General features: G+C 49.0%; 1 protein-coding gene across 8 annotated transcripts in view; it reads left to right on the forward strand.

Annotated features, from left to right (window-relative positions):
- The window catches only part of RIMBP2 (RIMS binding protein 2), a gene marked incomplete at both ends in the record, with an annotated part of 109723 nt that overhangs the window by 19413 nt on the left and 67200 nt on the right, over nucleotides 1-23110 (forward strand). For 7 of the 8 annotated variants that reach the window (XM_079717318.1, XM_079717315.1, XM_079717316.1 and 4 more), the window contains one exon: nucleotides 17046-17147. In XM_079717318.1, coding sequence (XP_079573444.1) covers nucleotides 17046-17147 — 102 coding nt within the window. Of the gene's footprint in view, nucleotides 1-17042; nucleotides 17148-23110 lie in introns of those variants that run through there. The other variant, XM_079717314.1, reaches the window with a different exon arrangement.

The raw sequence follows: 23110 nt of genomic DNA on the forward strand, positions 1-23110 counted from the left end.
CAGCAAAACCCTTGATCCGAATAGATGATAGCTTTATCTAGATGTTCAGAGACTGGGAAGAAACAGGAAATGTATTGCTTATGGATCTTCATTCTCCGCTCCTGTCTCCATGGGGAGAGATTTAGGTAAGAGGCACTGCCAGTTCATCAGCTGGTGCTATGGGACACACAAGTGCCTTCTTTGCATCCAGCAAAAGGATGGGACCAGATCTCATTCTGAGGCTCGGACCCCCCCTCGGACCCCACCATGGAGTTGACAATTTTCTCCGTGCAGCAGGCAGCCCAGTTCTTTGTCCTCTGCTGGGATCCCCACCCAGCCCTTCAAAATTCTGAGCTACTAAGCATATAAAGTGTTCAACTTCACTGATCATCAGGAAAATGCAAATTAAAATGACAGCGAGATGCTGATCTCTTCATCAGATGAAGAAACTCAGGAGTGACAGTGCCCAGGGCCGGCGAGGAGTGGGGAGCAGGCATGCTTACACGATGCTGGCCGAAGGTGAATTGCTACAGTCTGTCTGGGTTCTGGAACTGTCCATATTTAGCTTCTGCATACTCTTCTCCCACAGTCTCCCTTCTGGGAGTGTACAGAAGACATAAAGCTCCCACTGTGTGCCCCAGATCTTTATTGTAGCATTAGCCGTACAACCGTGATGCTCACCAGAAGCAGATCGTTCATGCGATAATTTAAAAGTGAGTCACGTCCGTATCCAGTGACCAAGACATGTAGTCAAGTGAGGGCTTCAACACGTCCATTTGGACCCACAGCAGTTGGACCCCTGCTGCCCAGAACGGTCCAGAACTGAACCCACAGCAGGGCGACCACCTCATTTGTTCCCAGATCCGCCTCTCTCCCTCACCTCTCACCGCCCCCAGCCCCTCGCAACCCTGCAGCCAGTGGACACACGCCAAGCTGGCTCCTGCCTCCAGAGCTTTCCTCAGAATGTTGCTTGTCATCATGGAGGTCTCGGCTGAAATGTCGCCTCCCTGACGGGCTTGAGTAGAATCGGTACGGCTGCCTCCCTCCCCTGCACATCACCTCGCTTTCTCATCCGCCTCTATCAGTCTCTGAAATTCTTATGATTTGCCAGATTCCTCGTTTGTTTTCTGCATACCCTTCCCCAGCACAATGTGAACTTCATAAGAACAGAGATGACCTTTGACTTTCTCGTGACTCTATTCTGAACATCAAGCATCTGGCACAGAGTAAGTGTTCAGTTAGGGTTAGAGTTAGATTGTTATTTTTACTAATGTAATAATTATTAAAAGAATACTTTCACAATTATTAAATAATTAAGAATTTAATAATTATTAATTATTTTTGCATAAATGAAAGCACGTATCCAGGAGGTAAACTCCATTTCAGCACAAACCCACAGGCCCTGAAGTAAGAAGCCCAATCAGATTCTGTTTCCCTGTTTCACCATCTACCCAGCTGCTCCATCCGGAGGTGTGCAATTCCCTGTCCCTCGTCCTGGCCGTGCAATTCATGAAAAGTCCTATAGATTTAACGCAAGCCATCCAAAAACCTCCTGAGCCAACCTAACTGTCCTCAATTTCTACTCCTGCTGGTTGAGACCACACAGCTCCTCTCTTGCTCAGGTTATATTAAAAGTTTCCTAACTTCCTGCCTCTTCCTTTCCTCTGCTCTGGCTCCCCTGTCATCTTTTCTCCGTACCACAGTCTTTGCAAACACAAATCCCCTCATGTTATACCCTGATCCACGTCTTGCATCCTTGCCTGGCTGCCCATCACTCTGAGAATGAGGATGACATTCCTTCAAGGCCCTGATGGTCTGGTCCCTGTCGGCCCCCTTGGCTTCCCCTCCAACATTCTGCATCTCTCCCCCCATGCCAGTCACACCAGCCTTCCTTCACCCTTGACCTCACTTTGATCCCTTCTGCCACAGGGCCTTTGCACATACTGCTCCCTCTGCATAGAACGCTTTGCTCTTCCCTCTTCTAACCAACTCCTATGCATCCTCAAAAATCCACTCATCTGTCACCTCCCCAGGGAAGCTGACATCCCCAGGGCTCATCTTTTAGTGATGGAAGACTCTCAGCATTCAGCACTTCTCTTTCATGACGCTTGTCACCAGTTTGCATTTTTATATCCTTATTTGATTAACACTTATCCTTACCACTAGAAGGTGAATTCCACACAAGCCAGGACCACTTCCGTTTTTGTCTTTATGGTGTTGCTAGCACTTGTCACATACTTGGCGCTCAATAAGTCCTGGGTGGATGAGAGAAACAGAAATCGTAGGTAGCTGGGGAGATATAATAGGCTATTTTTCTCCTCTTAGGTCCTTTAAAATATGTATGACAGTTCAAAGAAAAATTATAACACTGACGGTTTTCAGTGTATGTGGATGTAATAATCCATGGGAAGACCGTGACATAGAGAGAAAGTAAAGATGCTGAGACAGTGGTAGTGTTTCTACATTCCACTTGGAGTGGCAAAATTTAATTCTGAATAGATTATTTTAATTTAAACGTATATTGAGACCCCTGGAACAACCACTAAAAGGTATATAAAAATATATAGTCAAACACCCAATAAATACATGGAATGGGATACTAAAAGCATTCAAATCATTGCAAAGAAGGCAGGAAAGGTGAAATAGAACGATGAGAGGAGAGGGAACAAACAGAAAACAAATAAAATAGCAAAAACAAAATGAACACTTACCCATAATTGCATTAAAGGTAATTACTGTGCAGGTCACTTTGAAGCTCCTATTTCATCTGGTCCTTGCAATGACCTTGGGAAGGTTGGATTCTTCTCCTTCACTCGATAAGTGAAGAAACTGAGGCTCAAAGAGGTACACACCTCACCTCAGAGCACACAGCTTATAAGTGGTAGAAATGACATTTGAATGCAGGTCTGGCTCACCATATGCCCTGCACCTGGCTGGCCTTAATCCCCAGGCCTGGCAGGCAGGGACCACTGGCACATGACGAAAACTGTGCTTCGGAAAGATGATCTAATAACTCTGAGTGCCACTGTCCCTGTGTTTTCAGAATCCATCAGGGTCAGATGAGCAAGAGAGAGGCTTGTCTGGAGGCTTAAGGGCAAATCAGGAATCAGGAGAGCCCCAATGTTTTATAAGGGGGCTCCTGACTTCCTAATTTTTTCCAGTTTGAGAAACTAAGATACTTTGGCTAAAATATATTTCGGCTTCCATGACTCTTTTTCTTGCTGACCCTCATTATGAATGAATCTGACTTCCACAGACGGGACAGGAAGTCATAAGGCATAGAAAACAAACAGCTTTAAATGCCTTCTTTCTTGTTTTTGAAGACATGAACTCAGTAAGTGCTGTGTTCTTTTCACTGGGTGTCTCGTAAGAGGAAATTGTGGGCACAGAAATGCTTCATTATTTCCACCAGGAGTACCAGATCCCATGAATGTGACATTAAGAGCATCGCTGTTAACTCCTGTTAAGGGAAATGACTTTTTCCTGAATTTCGTTGCCCAGGCAGGTCAGGAGCCAAAGCAGAAGACAAATCCCCCTTTGCTCTAACGTGGATGAGATGACTCCATTTGCTCCACACTCGTTCCCACCATGTCACATCTGAGCTTTCCCGGGGAAGCAGCATCTCGACATTTGTAGGCTACTTAAGCACTTGTGTTAATGCCGACATCCGGCTATAAATATCACCTCTTTAAAACTACATCCTGCCACAGGCAAAGCGTATCAAACAGGCACTTCTCGCTGGGACGCACGACCTTTAGGACTTTTCAGATGTGAAGTGTTCCCATGGAACGTGGCCTGTGCCCTTGGAATTGGGAAGAGATTTGTAAAAGGAAGCAGAAGCCAAGCCTTAGGAATTTGGTGGGAGTTCATCTTGGAATGAAAGCCGGGGATTTCCAGACTCTCTGCAAGGACCCACGGGCCCCTTGTGCTCCCAGGGACAGCCTGGATCATGGCGACTTGTGGAGTTTCTACCAGTGATGATGGTGTAAATGTCCTCCCTGGAGAAATGCGCAGTGCTCTGTGTACTGGTCACGTGGCCAAGGGCAGCGTGTCTTCAGTGGCCTGAGAACCCCAGAGGGACCTGGAGTAACTCCAGGGCCCTGCAGGAAATGTTCTTGCATTGACTTTCTTGCAGAGTCTGCTGGATGTTAGCACATCCCACAGATAAGGGTGGGGTCCTGCAGGAAATCTCCCGTAGAGCAGACAGATGAGTGGAGAGAATGTGAGCACAGATCTGTGTTCAAATATGGCCTTATCATTTACTAGCTGGGCAACCTTGGGCAAGTTACTTAACCTCTCTGGGCCTCGGTTTCCTTCGCTGTAAATGGGAATAAAATATTTCCTGCTTCAAGTGTTGTTGTGAAGATTCAATGTGTTATACGTGTTAAATACTTAGCACAACAATACTCGAGAACTTGGTAAAGGTTATACACTTAGATGAGGAGGAGGATGGTGCTGCCTGGGGCTGGGTACCTCGGGCAGGACACTCTGGGAAAACCATGCCAGCAATCTGCTTATAGAAACAAGAAGGACGTCGATGTCCACCAGTTGTACCATCTGCAATAAACACCAAGGAGGGTTTAACTGCAGGGGCCACACACACGGGATCAGGAGCTCCCGTGGAGGCTCACGGCTGCCCACTTCTCTCCCTCCTTCCACCTGAACCCTTTCCCAGGGTGGCAAAGCTCTGGTGTGGGTTTAAATGTGGTCTCTGTTTCAATCCTCTGGACTGGCCATCCAGCCCAGAGTTTCACTGAAACCCCCTTGGTTGGTTCTGATGCTGGACTCATGGGTTTTAACCTATACACACTGCAGGTACCCTGTGGATAAGAGTAATTTCCTTGAATAACGAAACTTGCTGCCAGTGACTTTCATCTTAGGACTTTGTTTCCTGGCCCCAGGAGAGGGATGGCACCAAGCACCTGCCCCTGCCCCGCCGCATGGCACCCCACGCCACCCCCATGCCCTTGCACCCCAGTTTATCCTCTTTCTGCTGCTGAGAAGTTGTCATTTTACTTCTGGAAAGCTCCTTTGGGTCTCTGGCTGTTTCTTCCCCAAAACAGGGAATTGAAAGGACTCCAAAACTGTCATGATCTACCAGCTGTCTCTTTATTTTGAGAAACAAGACTAAAAAGTTATGAAGGTTCAGTGCATAATATGAGACGTTATAGAAGTTAGTTTAGTAAGTTTTGTGGCAGTCATAAATGCTGTTGAAAAATATTTTAGTGAGGACCATTTGGGATAAAGTTCATGCAAACCTATGTCAAATGGTTTTCAGAGACAGAAATAATTGGTTTATAAAGTGGGAAATATGAGCGAGGTTAGGCTTCAGGCAAGGTTGAATCAAGGTGCTCAGGTGATGTCACCAAGAATAGCCTCTCTTCCTCTTTTCTCTCTGCTTTTCTCAGTCCAGTTCACAGACAGGCTCTCACCAAGTCACGTCAAAGATGGTACCCAGCATCTCCTGGCTTGCATCCTACCAATTCAGTCGGCACAGAAGAGAATGTCTCTTTCTTTCCTAATATTTCCAGTAAATGTCTCATGATACCAAAATTTGTCCCTTTGGTCTAGCTTTGGGCTCATGTACCTAGAAGAGTGTAGATCACGTGCAAACCCTGGAACCAAGGGTTGGGGTTACTCCCTGCAAAACGTGAGGCTGAGGGTAGGGAAAGGCTGATGTCCTTGGGATAATTCAGGACACTGCTATCATTTGAACAGGAAATACATGCTGGGCAGAGAAGATTAGCAACCGTCCATTGCAGAACAGGAAGTCGATAGGATGAGAGTAATTGGGACAAATTAGAGAAAGTGAAGTTTGAGTTAGGTTTGGGGCACAGGGGGATTTGTGAATATTTAGGAGAAAATCAGACCATTAAGGGAAGAGGGAACCTCCTAACTGAAGTCAGGGAGGCAGAAATGACCTTGAAACGTTACTGGGACATGAAAGCTAGCCCGACACTGGGGTACTTGGTGGCCTGCCGAGGGGCTGATTGGCAAGCCTGGACAGTGAGGGAAATGGGGACAGCTACAGCCGTCAGAGTCATCCAGCCAACCATCCGTCCTTCCATCCATCCATCCATCCATCCATCCACTGGACATCTTCACAGTAACTGTGAAGGGAAGGTGAAAAATGAGATAGAAGGATGTGTTTGTTTCCATTTTTCATCATTTCTAAAGTTTCCAGTATTCAGCTGATGGGTGTATGTCAGAAATAAGATCAAAAGGTGTTTGTGTCTTGTCCCATTTCTAGTAAGTTCTCAGCCCGCTGGACTTTCAGCCTTTGGTGTTTTAGCAAGAAGACTTCCTAGACAGAAGGCTGGGGCCTGGACCCAGGGAGTGTCATCCTTGAACTTTTTCCACCACTGTGCATAAGCCACAGGCTTCAGGGCTCACTGAGATTGCATGTCTGTGCCCTACCTTCCAGGGGAGGAGATAATACAGACTCATTAAAGCAGCTCTCAGTCCAAGATCAACTACACTGAGGATGAAAGGGACAACTTTTCCTAGTTGGGCAGAAGCATCAAAACCATCTTTTTTTTTTTTTTTTTTGGTAGAAAAAGTTTCAAGCAAAGTAACGAAGGGATATTAAAACAAACCAGTGAAACTGTGGGTAAGGTAAATGAAGCCATTCTCAGGCTGTAAATGGTCCTGGACTGATTAATCTTTACTTTGCAGGGTGTCAGCAGAGTTCAGATTTCAATGGGTTTTCATTTTTTTCTTCCAGTTGTCACAGTAAATCTATAAAGCAGATTTGAATCTAATTGTAAAAAGTCGAGTGAAAGAAAGATAACATTTTCCCCCAAGGTTACTTAATTCCCTTAAGACGCTCATTTTGAAAGACTGCTAGAAATGTAATGTCAATTTGGAGTTGGCTTCATCCTTTTCCTTCAATCTCTCAGCCAGATTTCAGTTGAAAGGCAGACAGCAATCGAGGTGTCTTCAGGTGGAGGGACTTTAACGCAGGGGATTAGTTACACAGGCGGTAGAAGAGGTGAGAAGTCAAATATGCACTTGGAGATATCACCTCTAAGGCTGCAGAGATGGGGGCGGGGTGATGGTCTTCCCGAGGGCCAGAGGCTGAAGCCATGGGTGAGGGCTGCCCAGCACGAGCTAGAGCCCCAGGGGAGGAAGAGCCACCTCTCTAGACAGCACAGGAAGCAGAGAGAGGGAGAAATACCTGGCTTCTCTCTTCCTCCCACCTTCTGGTGCCTCCAATTGGCCAGTCCCCAAGAAGCAGGGGCAGGGCCGTCTGGGAAATGTAGTTCTCTGTGAGCAAAGCAGGGAAGGGGGAGCAGTGGATCTGAGAGCATTCGGACAGTTTACCGGCACACACCAGGGTTATACCTAAGCTGGGCTTGGGGCCACATGATACCAAAAGGTGGAGGATTTCATCTCGCACCCACCCACGCATGCACAGGCTGAGATTTCCACCATTCCGTCCAATTCTTATTATTTACATCTAGGCTTTAAAAATCCACAAGCCACAGTCTAACAGTTTTTTCCATCATTTTGGAGACAAGGCTTAAAGTTACATGACATCGTTGTAAAATCAAGACCAAAGGATTATATCAGTTTCAGGTGTAACATTATGGTTTGATATTTGTCTGCGTTGCAAACCGATCACCACCATAACTCTAGTTAACGTCCATCACTGTACCTGGCTACAGAATTTTTTTTCTTGTGATGAGAACTTTTAAGATCTACTCTCTTAGCAACTTACAAAGTATAATTAACAAAAGGACTAAAGATTAATTTTCAGTTGTACGAGTTCCTATTGACTCTTGGTTAGGCCAGGGTAGTGCAGAAACCTCTGCCGGGTGGTTCAAAGCTTTGTTTTCTGGACTCACCTGTTAGCCATAAGTTCTCTAGGGTCTCACCTCTCTGGAACTTTCCAGAAAGCAGAGCCAAAGCCCTTCTCTCCAGAATTCACCGGTGTCTATGCACGTGTGAGCCTATCTGTCAACCTCTGATGAAGCAATGTTTTTCTGTGGATGAGGAGGGAAGTTCTAGTCTCAGGTAGTTCTCACAAGTAGTGCATCAGTGTAGGGTTTGTGCACCAAAGCCCGGAGAGTCCTTTTTTCTGCCCATCACCCTACGCACCCCCCTGAGGCAATGAGTGCAGAATGGACCTGCCATCTGGATGGGACGTGGGGGAAGAGTGGAGGAGAAATAGAAGGGGAGACAGAAAGAAGTATTGGTTAATATCTCAAAAATATTAACCTTGTAACACTGTGGTTTTCAATGTGTGTTTCAACATAGACATATCTGCTGGCTCTATTTGGAAAATCAATGCTGTACTGGACGAATCAATAGCATATCCTAATGCCAGGACATATGAGTATGTTGAGTACGTGCATTGTGTTTTTGAGTCTCGTCTGTCTCTCTGCTTTGGCTGGTTCACAGATCTCACTAATGTTCAACTCGCAGGTCCAGCCCCATCCGTCGCCTGAGTTAATTTTTTCTCCCCACCATCCACCTAACTCCACAGATTTCAGCCTTAAAAACCAGTCTCTCTCTTATTTTTAGTTTACAGTTTTTCTCACCCTCCATTTAACTCTACTCTTCCTCACTCTTCAAAGCCCATCTCCTAGAGGACATTGGAAAAATGGATGACACTCACCCTACCAGCATGGTTTCCCTCCGGGAGAGTTAGTTGATGTGTCTGGTTCACAGTTTGGTTAAAATGTGGTAAGAATTGCATCTCCTCTAGTCTCTCCAAAGCAGAAATCTAGTTTCCTGACAGCCACAGGGTGGATCTTCCATCCATAAGCATTGGTTGAATTCCACTTGGCAAATGTGAATCAGGCTTCTACTGCCTGTGGAGTATGGGCATGGAGGAGACACTTAGAGTCCAATTGACAAAGGGAGAGTTACACAGAATAAATCAGAACAGTACAAAGCCTATTATAGTCTATATGCAGAATAATAACAATAATGCATATATAATAATGCATATATTATATGCAGAATAATAATAATGCATATAATAATGATGAAAATACATCTGTTATATGCAGAATAATGATAGATACCATCAGTGATGGAGAGACTAGAGGTGAGGGTGGGCTGGAGCCATGGGGAAGATGTTCTGCATAAGGGCCTCATTGTTCTCTCATTTATGCCACATCCCACTGTGTGCCAGAGGCTGTGTTAGACCCTGGGGTGTATCAGCAGATGGAGATGAGCTCTCTAATCTCATGGATCTCACAGATTAGCAGGGGGAGGGAAGACACAGAATAAATAAACATATAAACAAACAAGATAATCTCTAGAGGGGATAAACACTGTGAAGGGCCTGCCCTGTGAAGATGCAGGGACCAGCATTTTAGGCAGTGGAATGGCATATGCTAAGACACGGGGGTGGGGATGATCTTGACGTAACAGTGGAGCTGATCAGAGGCCAGCATGGCTAAGGCGTAGTGAAGGGGGGACGGAAGAGATTAGGCAGAGAAGCGGGCCCCATCACGGAGGAACCCATCAGCTGCAGCAGAGATTTTGAATTTTGTTCTAAGTGCAGTGGCAGCCACTGAGTGCTGTAAGCAGAAGACAGTGTATTAGTCAGGGTTCTCCAGAGAAACAGAACCCGTTGGATATACAGAGAGAGACATGTAGATACAAGAGGAGGTTTATTCTAGGAATCGGCTCATGCAATTATGGAGGCCGAGAAATCCCACGATCTGCCTGCCATCTGCAAGCTGGAGAACCGGGATAGCTGGTGGTGTAATTCGGTCCAAGTTCAAAGGCCTGAGAATTCAGGGGCTGATGGTGTAAGTCCCAATCTGACCCCCAAAGCATGAGATTCAGGAGGCTGGTGTCCTAGGGCAGGAAAAGTAGGTGTCCTAGCCCAAGCAGAGAGCGTGAATCCCCCCTTTCTCATTCCCTTCGGGTCCTAGGCAGATGGGGTCGTGTCCTCTCACACTGGGGAGGACCATCTGCTGTACTCAGTTCCCCAATTCAAATGCTAATCTCTTCCAGAAACACCCTCCCAGACACACCCAAAAGTCGCGCATTCCCAGCTCTCCGGGCATCCCTTAGCCCTGGTGAGTTGACACAAAATTAACCATCACCGATGGCCGTGTTTGGGAGAGACCGGCCGTCGGGTAGCAGGACCGGTGGCAGGAAGACCAACTCCAAGTCTGGTTATGGTCCGGCCGAGGGGTGATGGCGGCCGGTCGGGCAGTGATGGCAGTGGACACGGAGAAAGGAGCCAATCCAGGAAAGGTTTTGGTGCCAATGCAAGATTTTCTAAAGCCTTGGATGCTGAGCAAGGAGGGAAAGGGAGCAAGAATGACTCCTGGCTTTTGGGCTGTAGGAACTGAGTGGCTGGTTGTGGGGGGGGTCCTTGCTGGACTGGGGCAGCCTGGGGACAGCAGTGGTTGGAGAAAGAAAGTCAAAGTCTATTTTGGACAGGCTGAATCTGAGCTTCCTCCTGTACGTCCACATGGAGGTGAGGGGTAGACAGTTGGATATGAGTGTAGAGATAAACATTTCATTTGGCCGCGTGAGTTTGTAAATGGCAGTTAAACTGTGATGTGGGATAAGATCCCGTAAAGAAAGAATGTCAACAGAGTGGCGGCCACTCCAGTGTTCAGAGATCAGACAGGAGTGGAGAGGAAGAGGGGACACCGGGCCGGTGTGGAGATCCCTGGGCCAGGAGCGGAGGGCGTTTCATGACCCTCCGCCATGTTACATGTTACATGCTGCTGAGACATGGGGTCCCTGGGCAGAGAAGTGACCGCTGGCTTGGACGGCAGGGAGCCCCTTGGTCATCTTGGCAGGAGGCTGCCGGCTGAGTGGTAGGAGGGGAACCAAGGTGAAGAAGCTTTGAAGGGTGAGTGGGGTGTGAGGTCGTGGAGACAGTGAGTAGAGACACCCCGTAAGCTGTGTGTTGAGAAAAGAAGCAGATACATGGGCAGCTGCTGGAGGGGAACATGGCTCTGAAGGGACAGGTAGGATGTGGGAAGATGCAAAAGAAGCTAAAAATGTCCCCAGCTAATCTCGTCCCCCAGGCTGCGACGCTCATCAAAATGAACCTCAAACACCACGTCCCTCCGAGACAGGCTGAGACCTGGACCCTTTGCTGCAGTGCTTGCACCTGGACAAATGTCTCCTCAAGCAATAAAATACAAAGAAGCTATAAGGCACTAAAAATAACTGCATGCATCTGCAGTTGGGGCAAATTATGGATAAACAGGTACAAAAAGACCAAAAAAAAAAATCCAACTGTCAATTCTGCAGAGCCTGGAGGAAAAACAGGGTGTCAGGAGCAAAGGCCGGGCACTGCACATGCCCCCTGCACGCAACACCACCTAAGTGGTGCACAAACCGCCTAAGCTACTCCTCTGCCCAGCCACCTGGACCCACGACTACCCTCACCCCAGATAAGGAGCCAGCAAGGGAGCCTGTTGTTTGTTTTTCACTCCCCGCTGTTGCAGCAGCAGAGGCCCCACTAGAGCCTTGCCGGAATTTCTTGTCTGGCCTTCTATCAATTTCTGTTGATTAAGGAGGGCCGAGAACCCTGATCAGTAACACCACCGAGGGGCATATATTTTTACACATTTTCCTTTCCTGAAAACTCCTTTATATGGACTTGGTCCCTCAGCCTGAGGACAGCTATTTCCATCCCAGCTGTTCCCATACATCTGATCTACACACCCCCGTCCCCCTTCTGCCTCTAAGCGAGGAGCCCACTAAGTGTCTGTGGCCCCTCTATCCTTCAGTGACCCCGCTGCCTGCGACAACACACCTGGAGCAATTTTGTATTCAGTTAGTCTTTCTAATGAATCCTTGTAAGGAAGATGGTTTCCTTCTTCCACTAATAGCTTCCCTCACAAAGCTAAATAAAGATTACACAGGCTGCATTTGGCAGTGACCACTTCCAAAATAAACAGAAGCACAAAGATTAGCTGGAACAACAGTGTCACTAAACAGCTGCGTAATTGTTCATCCCAACCAGGTTGGCTCTTGGGAGCCTGAAAATGTGGATCTGCCCCTGGTGGAGCTTCACAGGGAAGATGGCCATGGAGGAGAAGTGGCCTCAGGCCAGCAAAGGGTCAGTGGTCGGGCGGACCCTGGCTCTGTGGTTTGCCATTCTTGGGATGGCTTCCAGGCTCTGCCGCAGCACCCTGTGTGGCCTTAAGCAAGGCGCTCAGCTTCCCTGAGTCTGTGGCCTGTTGTAAAAGTGAGCACAGCGCACAGCTCTCAGCACTGGGTGAGACAGGGCCTGGTACTTAGTAAGTGCTTACCGAGTCGTAGCGCATTGCCTTGCTGGTAGTGTCCCTGGTCACCGAATACCTTCTACCCCGACCCCCCTGCCCTGTGCACCTTGAGTTTTATACTAAAGTGCCATCACGGGATACTTCATAACATGATGCTGTATTACATCATGCTGCATTACATGATATTGAATTGCGTGATACTTTATAACATGGTGCTGTATTACATCATGCTGCATTACATGATATTGAATTGCGTGATACTTTATAACATGATGCTGTATTACATCATGCTGCATTACATGATATTGAATTGCGTGATACTTTATAACATGGTGCTGTATTACATCATGCTGCATTACATGATACTGAATTGCGTGATACTTTATAACATGATGCTCCATCACACAATGCCAAGTTACGTGATGCTCTGCCACATGATACTGTATCACATGACACTTTATTACATGAAGCTGCATTACAGGGTCCTGCCTTACATATACTGCACAAGGTCCATGGGAAGGGGTTTTCTTATATTCAGAGTAAAAGGTAATAGGCTTCATGCCAGGTACTGCCCTAACTCATGTAATATTCAAAACCCCTTTTCGAAGCAGGTGTTCAATTAACTAATCAACATTGTTAATGAATTACCCATCGAAAAGTGGATCCATATGCTAATAAACAGTTAATCCCGAAGAAGGAAATGAAGTCCAGAGAGGTTAAGTCACTAGCTAGAGGCAGCAGAGCTGGGATTTGAACCCAGGCAGTCTGGTTCTTGATCACCTCACCCTGTTCTTTTATTGACCTGAAATACCGGAAACACACCTCCACCATCACTGTCCCTGCAAGCACCTGCTGGGGAATGTTCAGAAAATTCCCAGAGCTGGGCCGAGGCCAGTGTGGCTGGAACAGACTGGGTGGTCCGAGCTGAGTCCAAGGAGTCATGAGGGAAGATCACAGAGGGTGGCTTGTTTCCTGAGTGACCTGTCCAGGGGCAGGACCACAGCCTGAGACAAGGAGCCTGTTTACATCCTGGGGGGGGGGAAGTGGACAGTGGGCTAGTAAAGTGTGAAATATATTAGATGGTGGTAAGTGCTCTGGAGTGAAATAAAGCAGGGTGGAGAAAAGGATGCTACAGGGGGGTTGGTTATAGTTTTAAATATGGCTTCACTGAGAAAGTGGTATTTGGGCAAAGCCTGGACTTTGAGAGAACAAGCTCCTCCAGTATTGGGGATGGGGGAAGAGTGTGACTGGCAGAGGGAACAGCATGTGCAAAGGCCCTGAGGTGGAAGTTTGCCTGGTCTTTGGAAAGAGTAAGAAAGCCCGGGTGTGTGTAGCAGAGCGGGAGAGGCGGCCAGAGTGCAGCCTCACCGCCACGACAGCACCGCAGTTTTACTCTGGGTGACGACGACCACTGGGGGGCTCCGAGCAGAGGAGGGGCATGACCCACCTTCTGGGTGCAAAGACCCCTCAGCCTGCGGGCGGCCGGGGGTTGGCCTCAGGGTGGGCATCTGGCCAGTTTGGGCCAAGAAGACCAAAGGGGAAATCGTCAGGCACACTCTGGAAAGACGTTCCTCCTTGAAGTGGTGGAGGATAAAGGCTCCCTTTCCTTCCTGTGGGACATTGTCCGCACCAGCGAGCGGTGTTTGGAGCAGGGAACCTTCTGGAAGCTTCCTAGGAGCTCAGTGCAGCCCCCATGCCCCACAGTCCTGTTAGCAGCTTGGCTCCGTGGGAATGGGTGGCATCCAGGCGCCGTGCTGCTCCCACGCCTGGACTCCACCCACAGCCCTTCCTCGGGGGGAGCTCCGTCACCAGCCTCTGGTCTCCGCTTCTTCTTGGGGGTGCTCCGGCCACTTCAGTGAATACCGCCAGCCTCGGCTACACCTGCAGCTCCATAGTCCCCCATCCCACGCCATATTTTTCTCCTTAACACTTAGGACCACCTGACACACTCCATATTGTTTAATATACGTGGGTAGGGTCTGTCTCTCCCTCTTGAGTGTAAACTCCAAGAGACTTGGTCTTGTGTGTGTTTGTTTTCGCTGCTATCACCTTCAGAACCCAGGGTGGTGACGGGCACCTGACAAGTACTTGATAATTGTTTGTTGAATGAATGAATGAGTGAGCTAGTGAATGAGTGAGTCTTCATTACAGTATTGGGTTGACATTTCATCACAGGATTAGGCTATGTGAAACAGCCAGTCTTATAAGGCAAAATGATTGAATATCCGTTTTAGTGGTTCAACCTGACGCGTCTTGCTGCAGTTGACATTTCCTGGTGTATTTGCTTGCCCATGTCCTTTCTTACCCGCTCGCCCAATTAGAATGTCCATCCGTGGAGGCAGGACCCTGTTGTTCTGGATGCCCAGTGTCATGGCACATGACAGGTACCCAGTAAATGTTGGTTGAATGAATAAATATACAGAAGTAGATGAGTGAAGGAATGGAACAGAAATACTCCTCTCTAGAGCGAAAAGCCTCACACACACGGTCCCATGGACCCTCTGACAACCCCATGAAAGTTGGTGGAAGATAAGTATTAGTGAACTCTAGTGCCCTTAAGAAGAAACCCAATACCAGACAAAAGTAATATCCCTCTGAGTCAGTGAGAAGTGTTTGTGGAAGAGTTTCCAAAGCTTCTTGGAAGCTCAGAGAATTCCTGACATCTTTAGAGGCTCTGGGGGTTCGTCTTCGTGCTCCTGAAAATGCCTGGTGCCTTGGGCCACTGATCGGGGAATCAGGGTGGGTTGGTGGTGGGCAGGGGGGAGTCGAACCTGTCACAAGAGATCGTTAGAAATTGCTAGGCCCAAGTTGGTACTCAGAGCTCCGCAGGGCCAGGAGAGCCGTGTTCAAGACTGGCTCTTGGGAAGCTACGTGGCAATAACCCCTCCCCTGTCCAGGAAGGCGAGGCGCGGTCAGACCAGGAAGGCTGGAGACTGGAGCGGATGCAAGGAGACGCGTGTGTGCTGTTTCTCCTCCCGCCCACATGTAGACACAAACGACCCATTCCAGTCCCAACTCGGGGCAGGTTATAGTCATCGACAAACACACCCATTTCCACCTTTTCAGGGGGGTTGGTTCATGCTTGAGGGGTTCTAACTTCCCAGGATCCTGGGTTCTGGTGAGAGTTTCCATAGCAACAGTGAAACCAGCGCTCGTCCACCGAGGGGCCAAGAGATTGCAACTTCCCAGGGAAGTGAGACAGCAGAGGGGCTGCAAGGTTGTTTAGCCCCAAACTGGAGACAAAGCCAGAGCGTGATGTCACCACGCATGTAACACGTGCAACACGGGCGGCAGGAAGACTTCACTTTTTAATGCAAAAAAAAAAAAAAACAACATAGAACTTTGGGATGTGAACCCGCAAAGCTTCCCCATCCGCAGTTAAAACTGTTGAGTGCCAAGGCCTTTCCCAGAAGGAAGGAGCTTTTGGTGGCAGTGGGTAGGATGGACTTGGGGAAAATGGTGAAGAGAATAAATTTGCTTCTCTGCCCTTATCTCTCCGAGACCCCTTCCCCAGCCTGGGGGATAAAAATAGGTAAAAGAATTAAAACAAAATTTAAAAGTAATAATAAGAAGTCATCAACAAATTCAAGCTAAGGAGGAAGGTATGTTAGGGTCCCTTCCCCATTATATCAAGGTGTCTCCTGTCTGTATAACATGGGTCATGCCCTCGGATGTCAGGTCACAGGAGGGTGAGACACTGGGTCTGCAGGGACAGCGGCAAAAAGGAGGCGTGTGCTTGGGAAGGGAACAGCTCCGGCTCAGCCTCTGCCAGCCCCTCCAGGTGGGACACATAGCTAAAACTTTTGTGAAAAGATCCAGATTTTTAAAATGTTGATTGCTAAGCCACCTTTGGCATAGATCTCGTTATAAAAAAGAGATAGGAAAGAAAGAAGAGGGAAGGAAGGAGGGAGGGAGGGAGGGGAGGGGAGGAAGCTGAATTCAATGTTGTGCATCTCGTTTGCCATGAAACATTCCCTGTGATTCTGCCTGTGTGAAAGTCTATCCCACCCACGCCTTTTTTCTACATGGTGTCATTTCTCATGTTTCCTCCCCACCAGGGTTCACAGGTGGTCACTGTTAGGGCCGGGGAGGTCCCGGTGTCCGGGGATGCTTGCTGGTGGGTTCTCCTGGGGGATGACTTTGGGTGCCGAGAAATCATCAGAGGTGGGGAGAAGATGCTCCGCTCAGAGGAAGGGTCCAGCCCTGGGACTCCCTGCCTCGGTGGGACCTTTGCAGAGGGACAAATGAGGGGGCATTTGGACTTGTTGGGGCTGAGCACCCCGCTTCAGCAGGGCGAGCGGACGGGACCAAACCCTGAGATTCAGAGGCTCCACGGAGGCGTCCGATTTGAATCCCAGATGGCCACTCGCCATGTGTGACAAACAAGGAGAACTTGGTGTGTCAGTTTTCCCATCTGTAGAATGGGGCTAGTTACAGTACCTGCCTCCTACGATTATCGTGGATGACATGAGTTAAGTTGTAGTAAACAGCTTGGAACAGTACCCCTATGTAGGGAAAGGTCCATAGGTCTTGGCTGGTATTTGCAGAAGACCTGGGGGAAAAACACGGAGAGAAGGGAGGATTTTTTCCAAACAGGAAGAAGAGGGCTTCACCTCCACAGCACGGGAAGCTGCAGCTCTGCTCACGTGCTCCTGGCATGTAAACTAGAAAATGTGAAAACGGGGGAGGAAGGCTTGTGGGGGTGAGGGTTTCCCCGGCTGGTCCTGCTGCCCTCGGGAGAAGCCGGGGATGCAGGCGGTGAGTCAGAGTGGGGAGCCGGCCGTGGGGACCCAGGACGCAGCTCCCTGCCGGGCGCTGGGCTGACCTGTCCTCCCCCCAACACAGCACATGCGAGAGGCCGCGGAACGGCGGCAGCAGCTGCAGTTGGAGCATGAACAAGCCCTGGCCGTCCTCAGCGCCAAGCAGCAGGAAATCGACCTCCTGCAGAAGGTGAGCGGGCTGAGGCTGGGGGCTGGGAGGACGTGGGCGGTGGATGGGGGACCTGGGTGCGGTTGGCTGCCTGCTTTCCTGAGCCCTTCCTCACAGGCTAGGGAGCGCCTGCCTCTCCTTCCTGGCGCGGAAGGAGTCCCTTTGCTCTTTAGTTTCTCCTAAGTTGACTTGTGATTATGTTCTAAACTGCAAAAAAATCAAAGGAAAAGCTCTAACAGTCGATGCTGGCGAGATTGTAGGGAAAATGTCATGCCTGTGGAGTATGGAAAAGGGTATGAATTGCTTCAGCTCTGGGGGCAAGCAACCTGACAGCATCCATGAAAGCTAAAAACACGGGTCTGTTTTGACCCTGCAGCCTTCCATTCTGGGAATATGCCGAATATGCCCTGTAAGAAACACAGGAACCCGTTCAAAATGATGGTTTGGTTTGGTTTGCAGTCCTGTAGTGTGGGCACAGGTAACGGGGTTAAATCGAATGCTCATCCCAGGGTGTGGTTGTGTGAATTGCGGGGCATCCGTATCACAGAGCAGCGTGACAGCCTTGGGGGGAGTCATTCTGGTTTACAGCTGCTCTTGGGGAGGTTTACGTGACGGTTTGCTAAGTGAGCAAATCAAGTTTCAGGGCAATATGTGCAGCGTGATCTCATGGACGAAGGACAAGAGAGAGAGAAAGAGAGGGACAGGGGACACAGAAAGAAGAAAGAAAGGGAGAGAAATAAGGAGAGAAAAGAGCGGAGGAAGACGAAAGACCAGACACCAGAGGGAGGGAGGCGGGGCGGGGAGTGGGGCACTGAGCCGTTCAGAATGTGTATCCCCACGTCACCTGTGATGGTTTGGGGACCAAGAAAGTTAATTCCCACCCCATCCTTAGTCACAGGCCTCGGTCCTCTTGGCTCTCTCCAAATGCGTCTGAGGATTCCTCTTTCAGAGCCATGGGTCTTGGGTCCCTGTGTCTATCTCTCATTGTGTTTCTTTCCCAAAGCCCGGTGCCCCCCACCCGTGGGAGGGCAGCCAGCCTTTCCAGCCAGGGCACAGTGTGACCGTTGGCACAGGTGCTGGTCCCAGACGCCACCCGACGCCAGCTGGGACGGGCAGCAGACGCCTCTTCCTCCAGTCGGTGGGTCCTTCCATCCCCCGACGGTCCCTCCAGGTCTTTGATCTCAAATAATAAAGGACACGATGGCTTACCCTGCCTGGGTGGTGACCCCTATCTGTCAGAGTGGTTTTTCTCCTCCCGAGTTTATTAGTGGAGCGTGTGGCACCGGGCAGATAACTTCTGATGCTGTTTCTCTTATTTATGGAGACCTCGTGCTAAGGATAGATTTCATCGGGCCGGTGCGATGGACACAGTTGCAGTCCTTGTCACCTGTCGTAGTAAGATGGCTGGCCCGCTGAGCAGCGCTGTTTCATTAGATGCTATCCAGAAAGGATATTGCTGGGATACAGACAGTGATATTCCTCTTATCTTCTCCTGCCGTGTATGAGGGACCTTTCGGTGCCTGGAGATACCTGCCTGGTATGCATGCTCCTTCAGTGCCCCCCCAGTGAAGAAGCCATGTCCCCAGGCAGGGAATTTCCAGGACAGATAATAGGCCAACAGAAATACAAGTATTGTCCAGCAAGGGCGACAGGTCGGATTTTCTCAGCAGAGCATCGTTTTCCGTGAGCCTGGAGTTTTATTTACGAAGCACTTGATGCCGGGGAAAGCGCACTAGAGCCAAGCCCGTCATTCAGCTCCCAGAGTCTCTGCTGGGCACCATCCAACTTCTTTTGCTTCTTTCTTCCCCTGTATTCATCCTTGTCTCTATTTTGGACCCACTGATGCTTCCTCAGTGGGGGAGCACAGGAAGAAAAACTAATGAAAGATGAATGTGTCAACTTCGTAATTTCTTAGAGCTCTGATTTAAAAAAAAAAAAGAAGTGTTAGAAGAGAAAGGTTGAGACTTGAATGGAACAAGACAGACGCGTTCTTTCCAGAGTTGGCGTGTCCATTTGATTTCCAGCACGATGGCCCTCGTGCTACACCCTGATCACTCCTTCCTTCCTTCTGCAAATGTTTGCCGGCTGCCACCTATGCGTTGGCTGCTCAGCCATTGTTCTGAAAACTGGGAATGCAGTGCAGGGTAGGACAAGACCTCTGCCTTACAGAGTGAGAGTAAGGGAATGAGTACATGAAGAATTCAATCAGTTCAGATCAAGAAAAGGCCATGGAGGAAAACACACAGAATGAAGTGAGAGATTGATGAAGGCAGCGGCTTTAGATGGGGTGAAGTTGAAATGAGTGGCAGACACCCATTATGCAAGGGCTCATGTCCTGTGGAAGGACAAAGTCTAGCCCTTGTCCCCCTACCTCAGTAAAAGTCACCAGAGCTCTCTGAGTTCCAATTTGATTCTCATGAGACCACAGTGTGAGATATCTCCAAGGGGCCGCCTATTCTGACTACAACTCCCATTCTTTCTTTTTTTTTTTAAATTGAAGTATAGTTGATATACAGTGTTGTGTTAATTTCTGTTGCACAGCAAAGTGATTCAGTTATACATATATACACATTCTTTTTTTTAATATTCTTTTTCATTACGGTTTATCATAGGATACTGGCTATAGCTCTCTGGGCTCTACAGTAGGACCTTGTTGTTTACCCACGCCGTATATGAGCCTGCCTCTGCTAATCCCAGCCTCCCACTCCATCCCTCCCCCAGTGCCCTCCCCCTTGGCAACCACCAGTCTGTTCTCTAGGCCTGTGAGTCCGTTGCTGTTTTGCAGATACGTTCATTTGTGTCATATTTTAGATTCCACGTGTAAGTGATATCCTATGGTATTTGTCTTTCTCTGTCTGACTTGCTTCACTTAGTATGAGCATCTCTAGTTGCATCCATGCTGCTGCAAATCCCAGTATTTCTTGAACCCACTCCCTTGGGACCCACCTTCATCTCCCCAGTGCCGTGGCTCTTGTTAAGTCACCCGGGACGTCCTGCTCAGTGGTCAGTGCCCTGCCCTCATCCTCTTTGACCCAGAGGCACAGTTTGAGGGGGTCCATCTCCCCACCCCCAGGCTTCCAGGACCCCACCCTCTTCCAGTTTTCCTCCTTCCCCACAGACGCCCTCTAAACATCCCCCAGAATCAGTCCACAAGCCACGTCTCTTCTTGACGTACACTCGCTAGGTCCCCGTGGGTTTGAATGCCACCTGTGTGCCAACTGCCAGATTTGGTTCTCCAAGTCACATTCTGCCTCTGAACCCCACTTCTTTTGTCCAACTAGACATCCAGCTTGGACGATCTCAGACGTCATGTCCCCAGTTGAATCCTGTTCCATCCTCCGCAACACGTGCTCTGCACACGACCTGCCAGGCTCTGCAAAGGGCAGCATTTCCTTTTTCGCACAGCGTTTCCTTTTCCCTGGAGTGAGTTGCCTCCTTCTGTGTGTTTGCTCAGTCCTCTGTGTACCCATCGCTCCCCTATTGCCAGACTCTCTGCCAGAGCTGAGAATCCCTCTCGAGATGGTTCTGCTCCTCAGGGGACGTTTTAATTCCATTTTCCCCTGAGACGTCCTGCCTGGAGCCCAGCCTCTTCTTCCAGTCCAGGCTGGTTGCTCCGGAGGCCAAATCAGAGCTGGGCCTGGAAATGCCTTTCACCATCATCTTGGGAATTCCCTTTACACCTTTCTGTACTTTGTTGGATCCACTGCTTCCTGGATCCCATAATATATTTCTTTCTTGATGTACAGGATGTGTCTAAGGAAGCTAGGGGTATATTTTCCCATGAAATGTAGGTGGATTTTTTGACATTAACACTTCTTGGAGATCCCTTTGTGGTTTCAGCCTCACCTCTGGACCTGGCCACCCTAAGGCAGGTCTGGGCATTCAGCCAGCTCGAAGGTCAGGAGCCCGGAACCTTCTCCAGGGAGCTCTCCCTCCCTGGAGGCTCAGCTCATCCCTCTGCTCAAAACGGTGGTTGGGAGAAGCAGGTGAAATAATGTGCAAGTGAAAACCCTTGTTGAATTAAAGAATGAATGAATGATCAAACTGCCCAAGGCTATTCTGATGGGAATCAAGGTAAGGTAGGACCATCAGCCAACCCTTATCTCTGGTAGCTGGTGGAGGCATAGCTTAAAAAAATAAAAGTCCAAACAGAGCGATTCCCATCCACGAGGACTTTTCCACGGGACACCTGCTCGTGGAGATCGGGGTGCCAGGGGCCGAGCCAAGAATCCTCACTTCCATTCATTCAAAAAGCAGCTCTTGGGCATCATGTGTCAGCCACGCGTCAGCCATGTGTAGGGGCTAACGGCACAGCAGTGCGCGTGAGCGAGGCTGTGCACGTAGGCTGTGGACAATGACAATAATAATAAAAGCCACACGGTGAACATTTGCTCTAAGTGCAGCACGTTCTGGGCCCAGTACCTGGGATGCACGTGTCACCTTCTTGAAGTCCCTGCCTGCCTCTGTCTCCTCCTGTCCTGTGTCACTCTCCACCCAGAATGCCTGGTCCCCAGGTAACGGCAGAGCTGGCTTATTGCTGTCACTGAAGTCTCCACCTGGCCTCCCTGCCTGAATGGCCTCAACCCGCAAGCCCTGGTGCTCTCTGCCACTTCACCCCATTTAGGGATGCCACTTGCTCTTTGATGTACCTCTTTGCCTATTGTCTGCACTCCCAGAACATTGCCCGCCACAGAGCAGGTACTCAACAAATGATGCTTGGCAACTTTGAATGAATGAATGAATGGATGGATGAATTAGTGGGGGAATGAATGAATGAATGAATGGAGATGCTTGGGAACTTTGAATGAATGAATGGATGAACGAATGGGAGACCTAGTAAGATTCCATCCATTGATGTAGTTCACGGTCATATGAAATTACCAGGATAACTGATGGTAAGTTCTAGGCAATCCTCTATAAATGTCTGTTGAATGCATAAGTGGTGGCAGCCGTCAGCCGTCACCCGGAACCTGCGGGATGCGGGTCCCCTTACATGCAGTACCTGGAGGCCCGACTCCGGCCCCAGTGTCTCTAGGGAAACGGCGACCGGAGTCCAGCTGCTTTAGCTGCTTCAGATTTCCAGTTTCTCGTGCAGGTTACTTCCTTGTCTTATTACAATTAGCAGCTATAATAATGCAGATGTATGAGCAAAAGAGTTTTTCCACATTTAAAATTCGTCTGCAGATCTGATCAATGTGACTGTCCTTTCAAATTCCTCCCGTGTGGGAAATGAAGGTTCCAGGTTTAAGGCCATTACTGACACATGGGTTTTTGCTAAAAGAAGCCAAGCTCACCCCACATCTCATAAGAGTGCTTTGCCTCCATGTCAGCTGCTTCCCTTGGATGTTTTGGGTTTAGTTCTTGTACGTGGATGGTGGGAGGCGAGGTTCGCAGGCTGACCCTCCGAGTTCATTCAGTTCTTGTTTTCTCCCATGACACATGCCTGGAATATTGGTTCATGGCTTCCTCAGCTCTATGGAGCTCAGGGACCTGACTTGAGGATCTGTATAGCCCTCAGTCTTGAGTCCGTGAATCTTGTTCACTTTTCTGTGGAGCTGAGATTAACAGCACCCACAGATGACCGTCCCCCTGCTCATACCAACCAGCATCCGTACTCCCAACCCCATCACCAAGGTGCTTGGGTACTTATTATTCTGAGTATTACATGTCCAGTCTGTTTGAGCCAAATGTCCAGAGCTTTGGCAGCAGGAAAGCTACATCCCCTCCACACAGCTATGCCTCCCCTGAAACAAATGTGTTTGCTGCGGTGTCAACCCACCCGCTGGACATTTGATCCCCTAGATGACAGGCCCCTTCTGCTGACAGCAGGACTGTGGGCCTCCCTAGGAGTCATGGTCCCTCTCAAATTCATTGTGTTCTGTAGGAAATCGTGTCTGCGTGAAGATCTCAGCTTCCCCCATGCGCTGGCAGTGGCCCCCAAAATGAGCCTTGCTTAAGCTGTTGCTTAGATTCTGCAAGAATTC

This window comes from Hyperoodon ampullatus, assembly GCF_949752795.1.
Source record: "Hyperoodon ampullatus genome assembly, chromosome: 13".
Taxonomy (NCBI): domain Eukaryota; kingdom Metazoa; phylum Chordata; class Mammalia; order Artiodactyla; family Ziphiidae; genus Hyperoodon; species Hyperoodon ampullatus.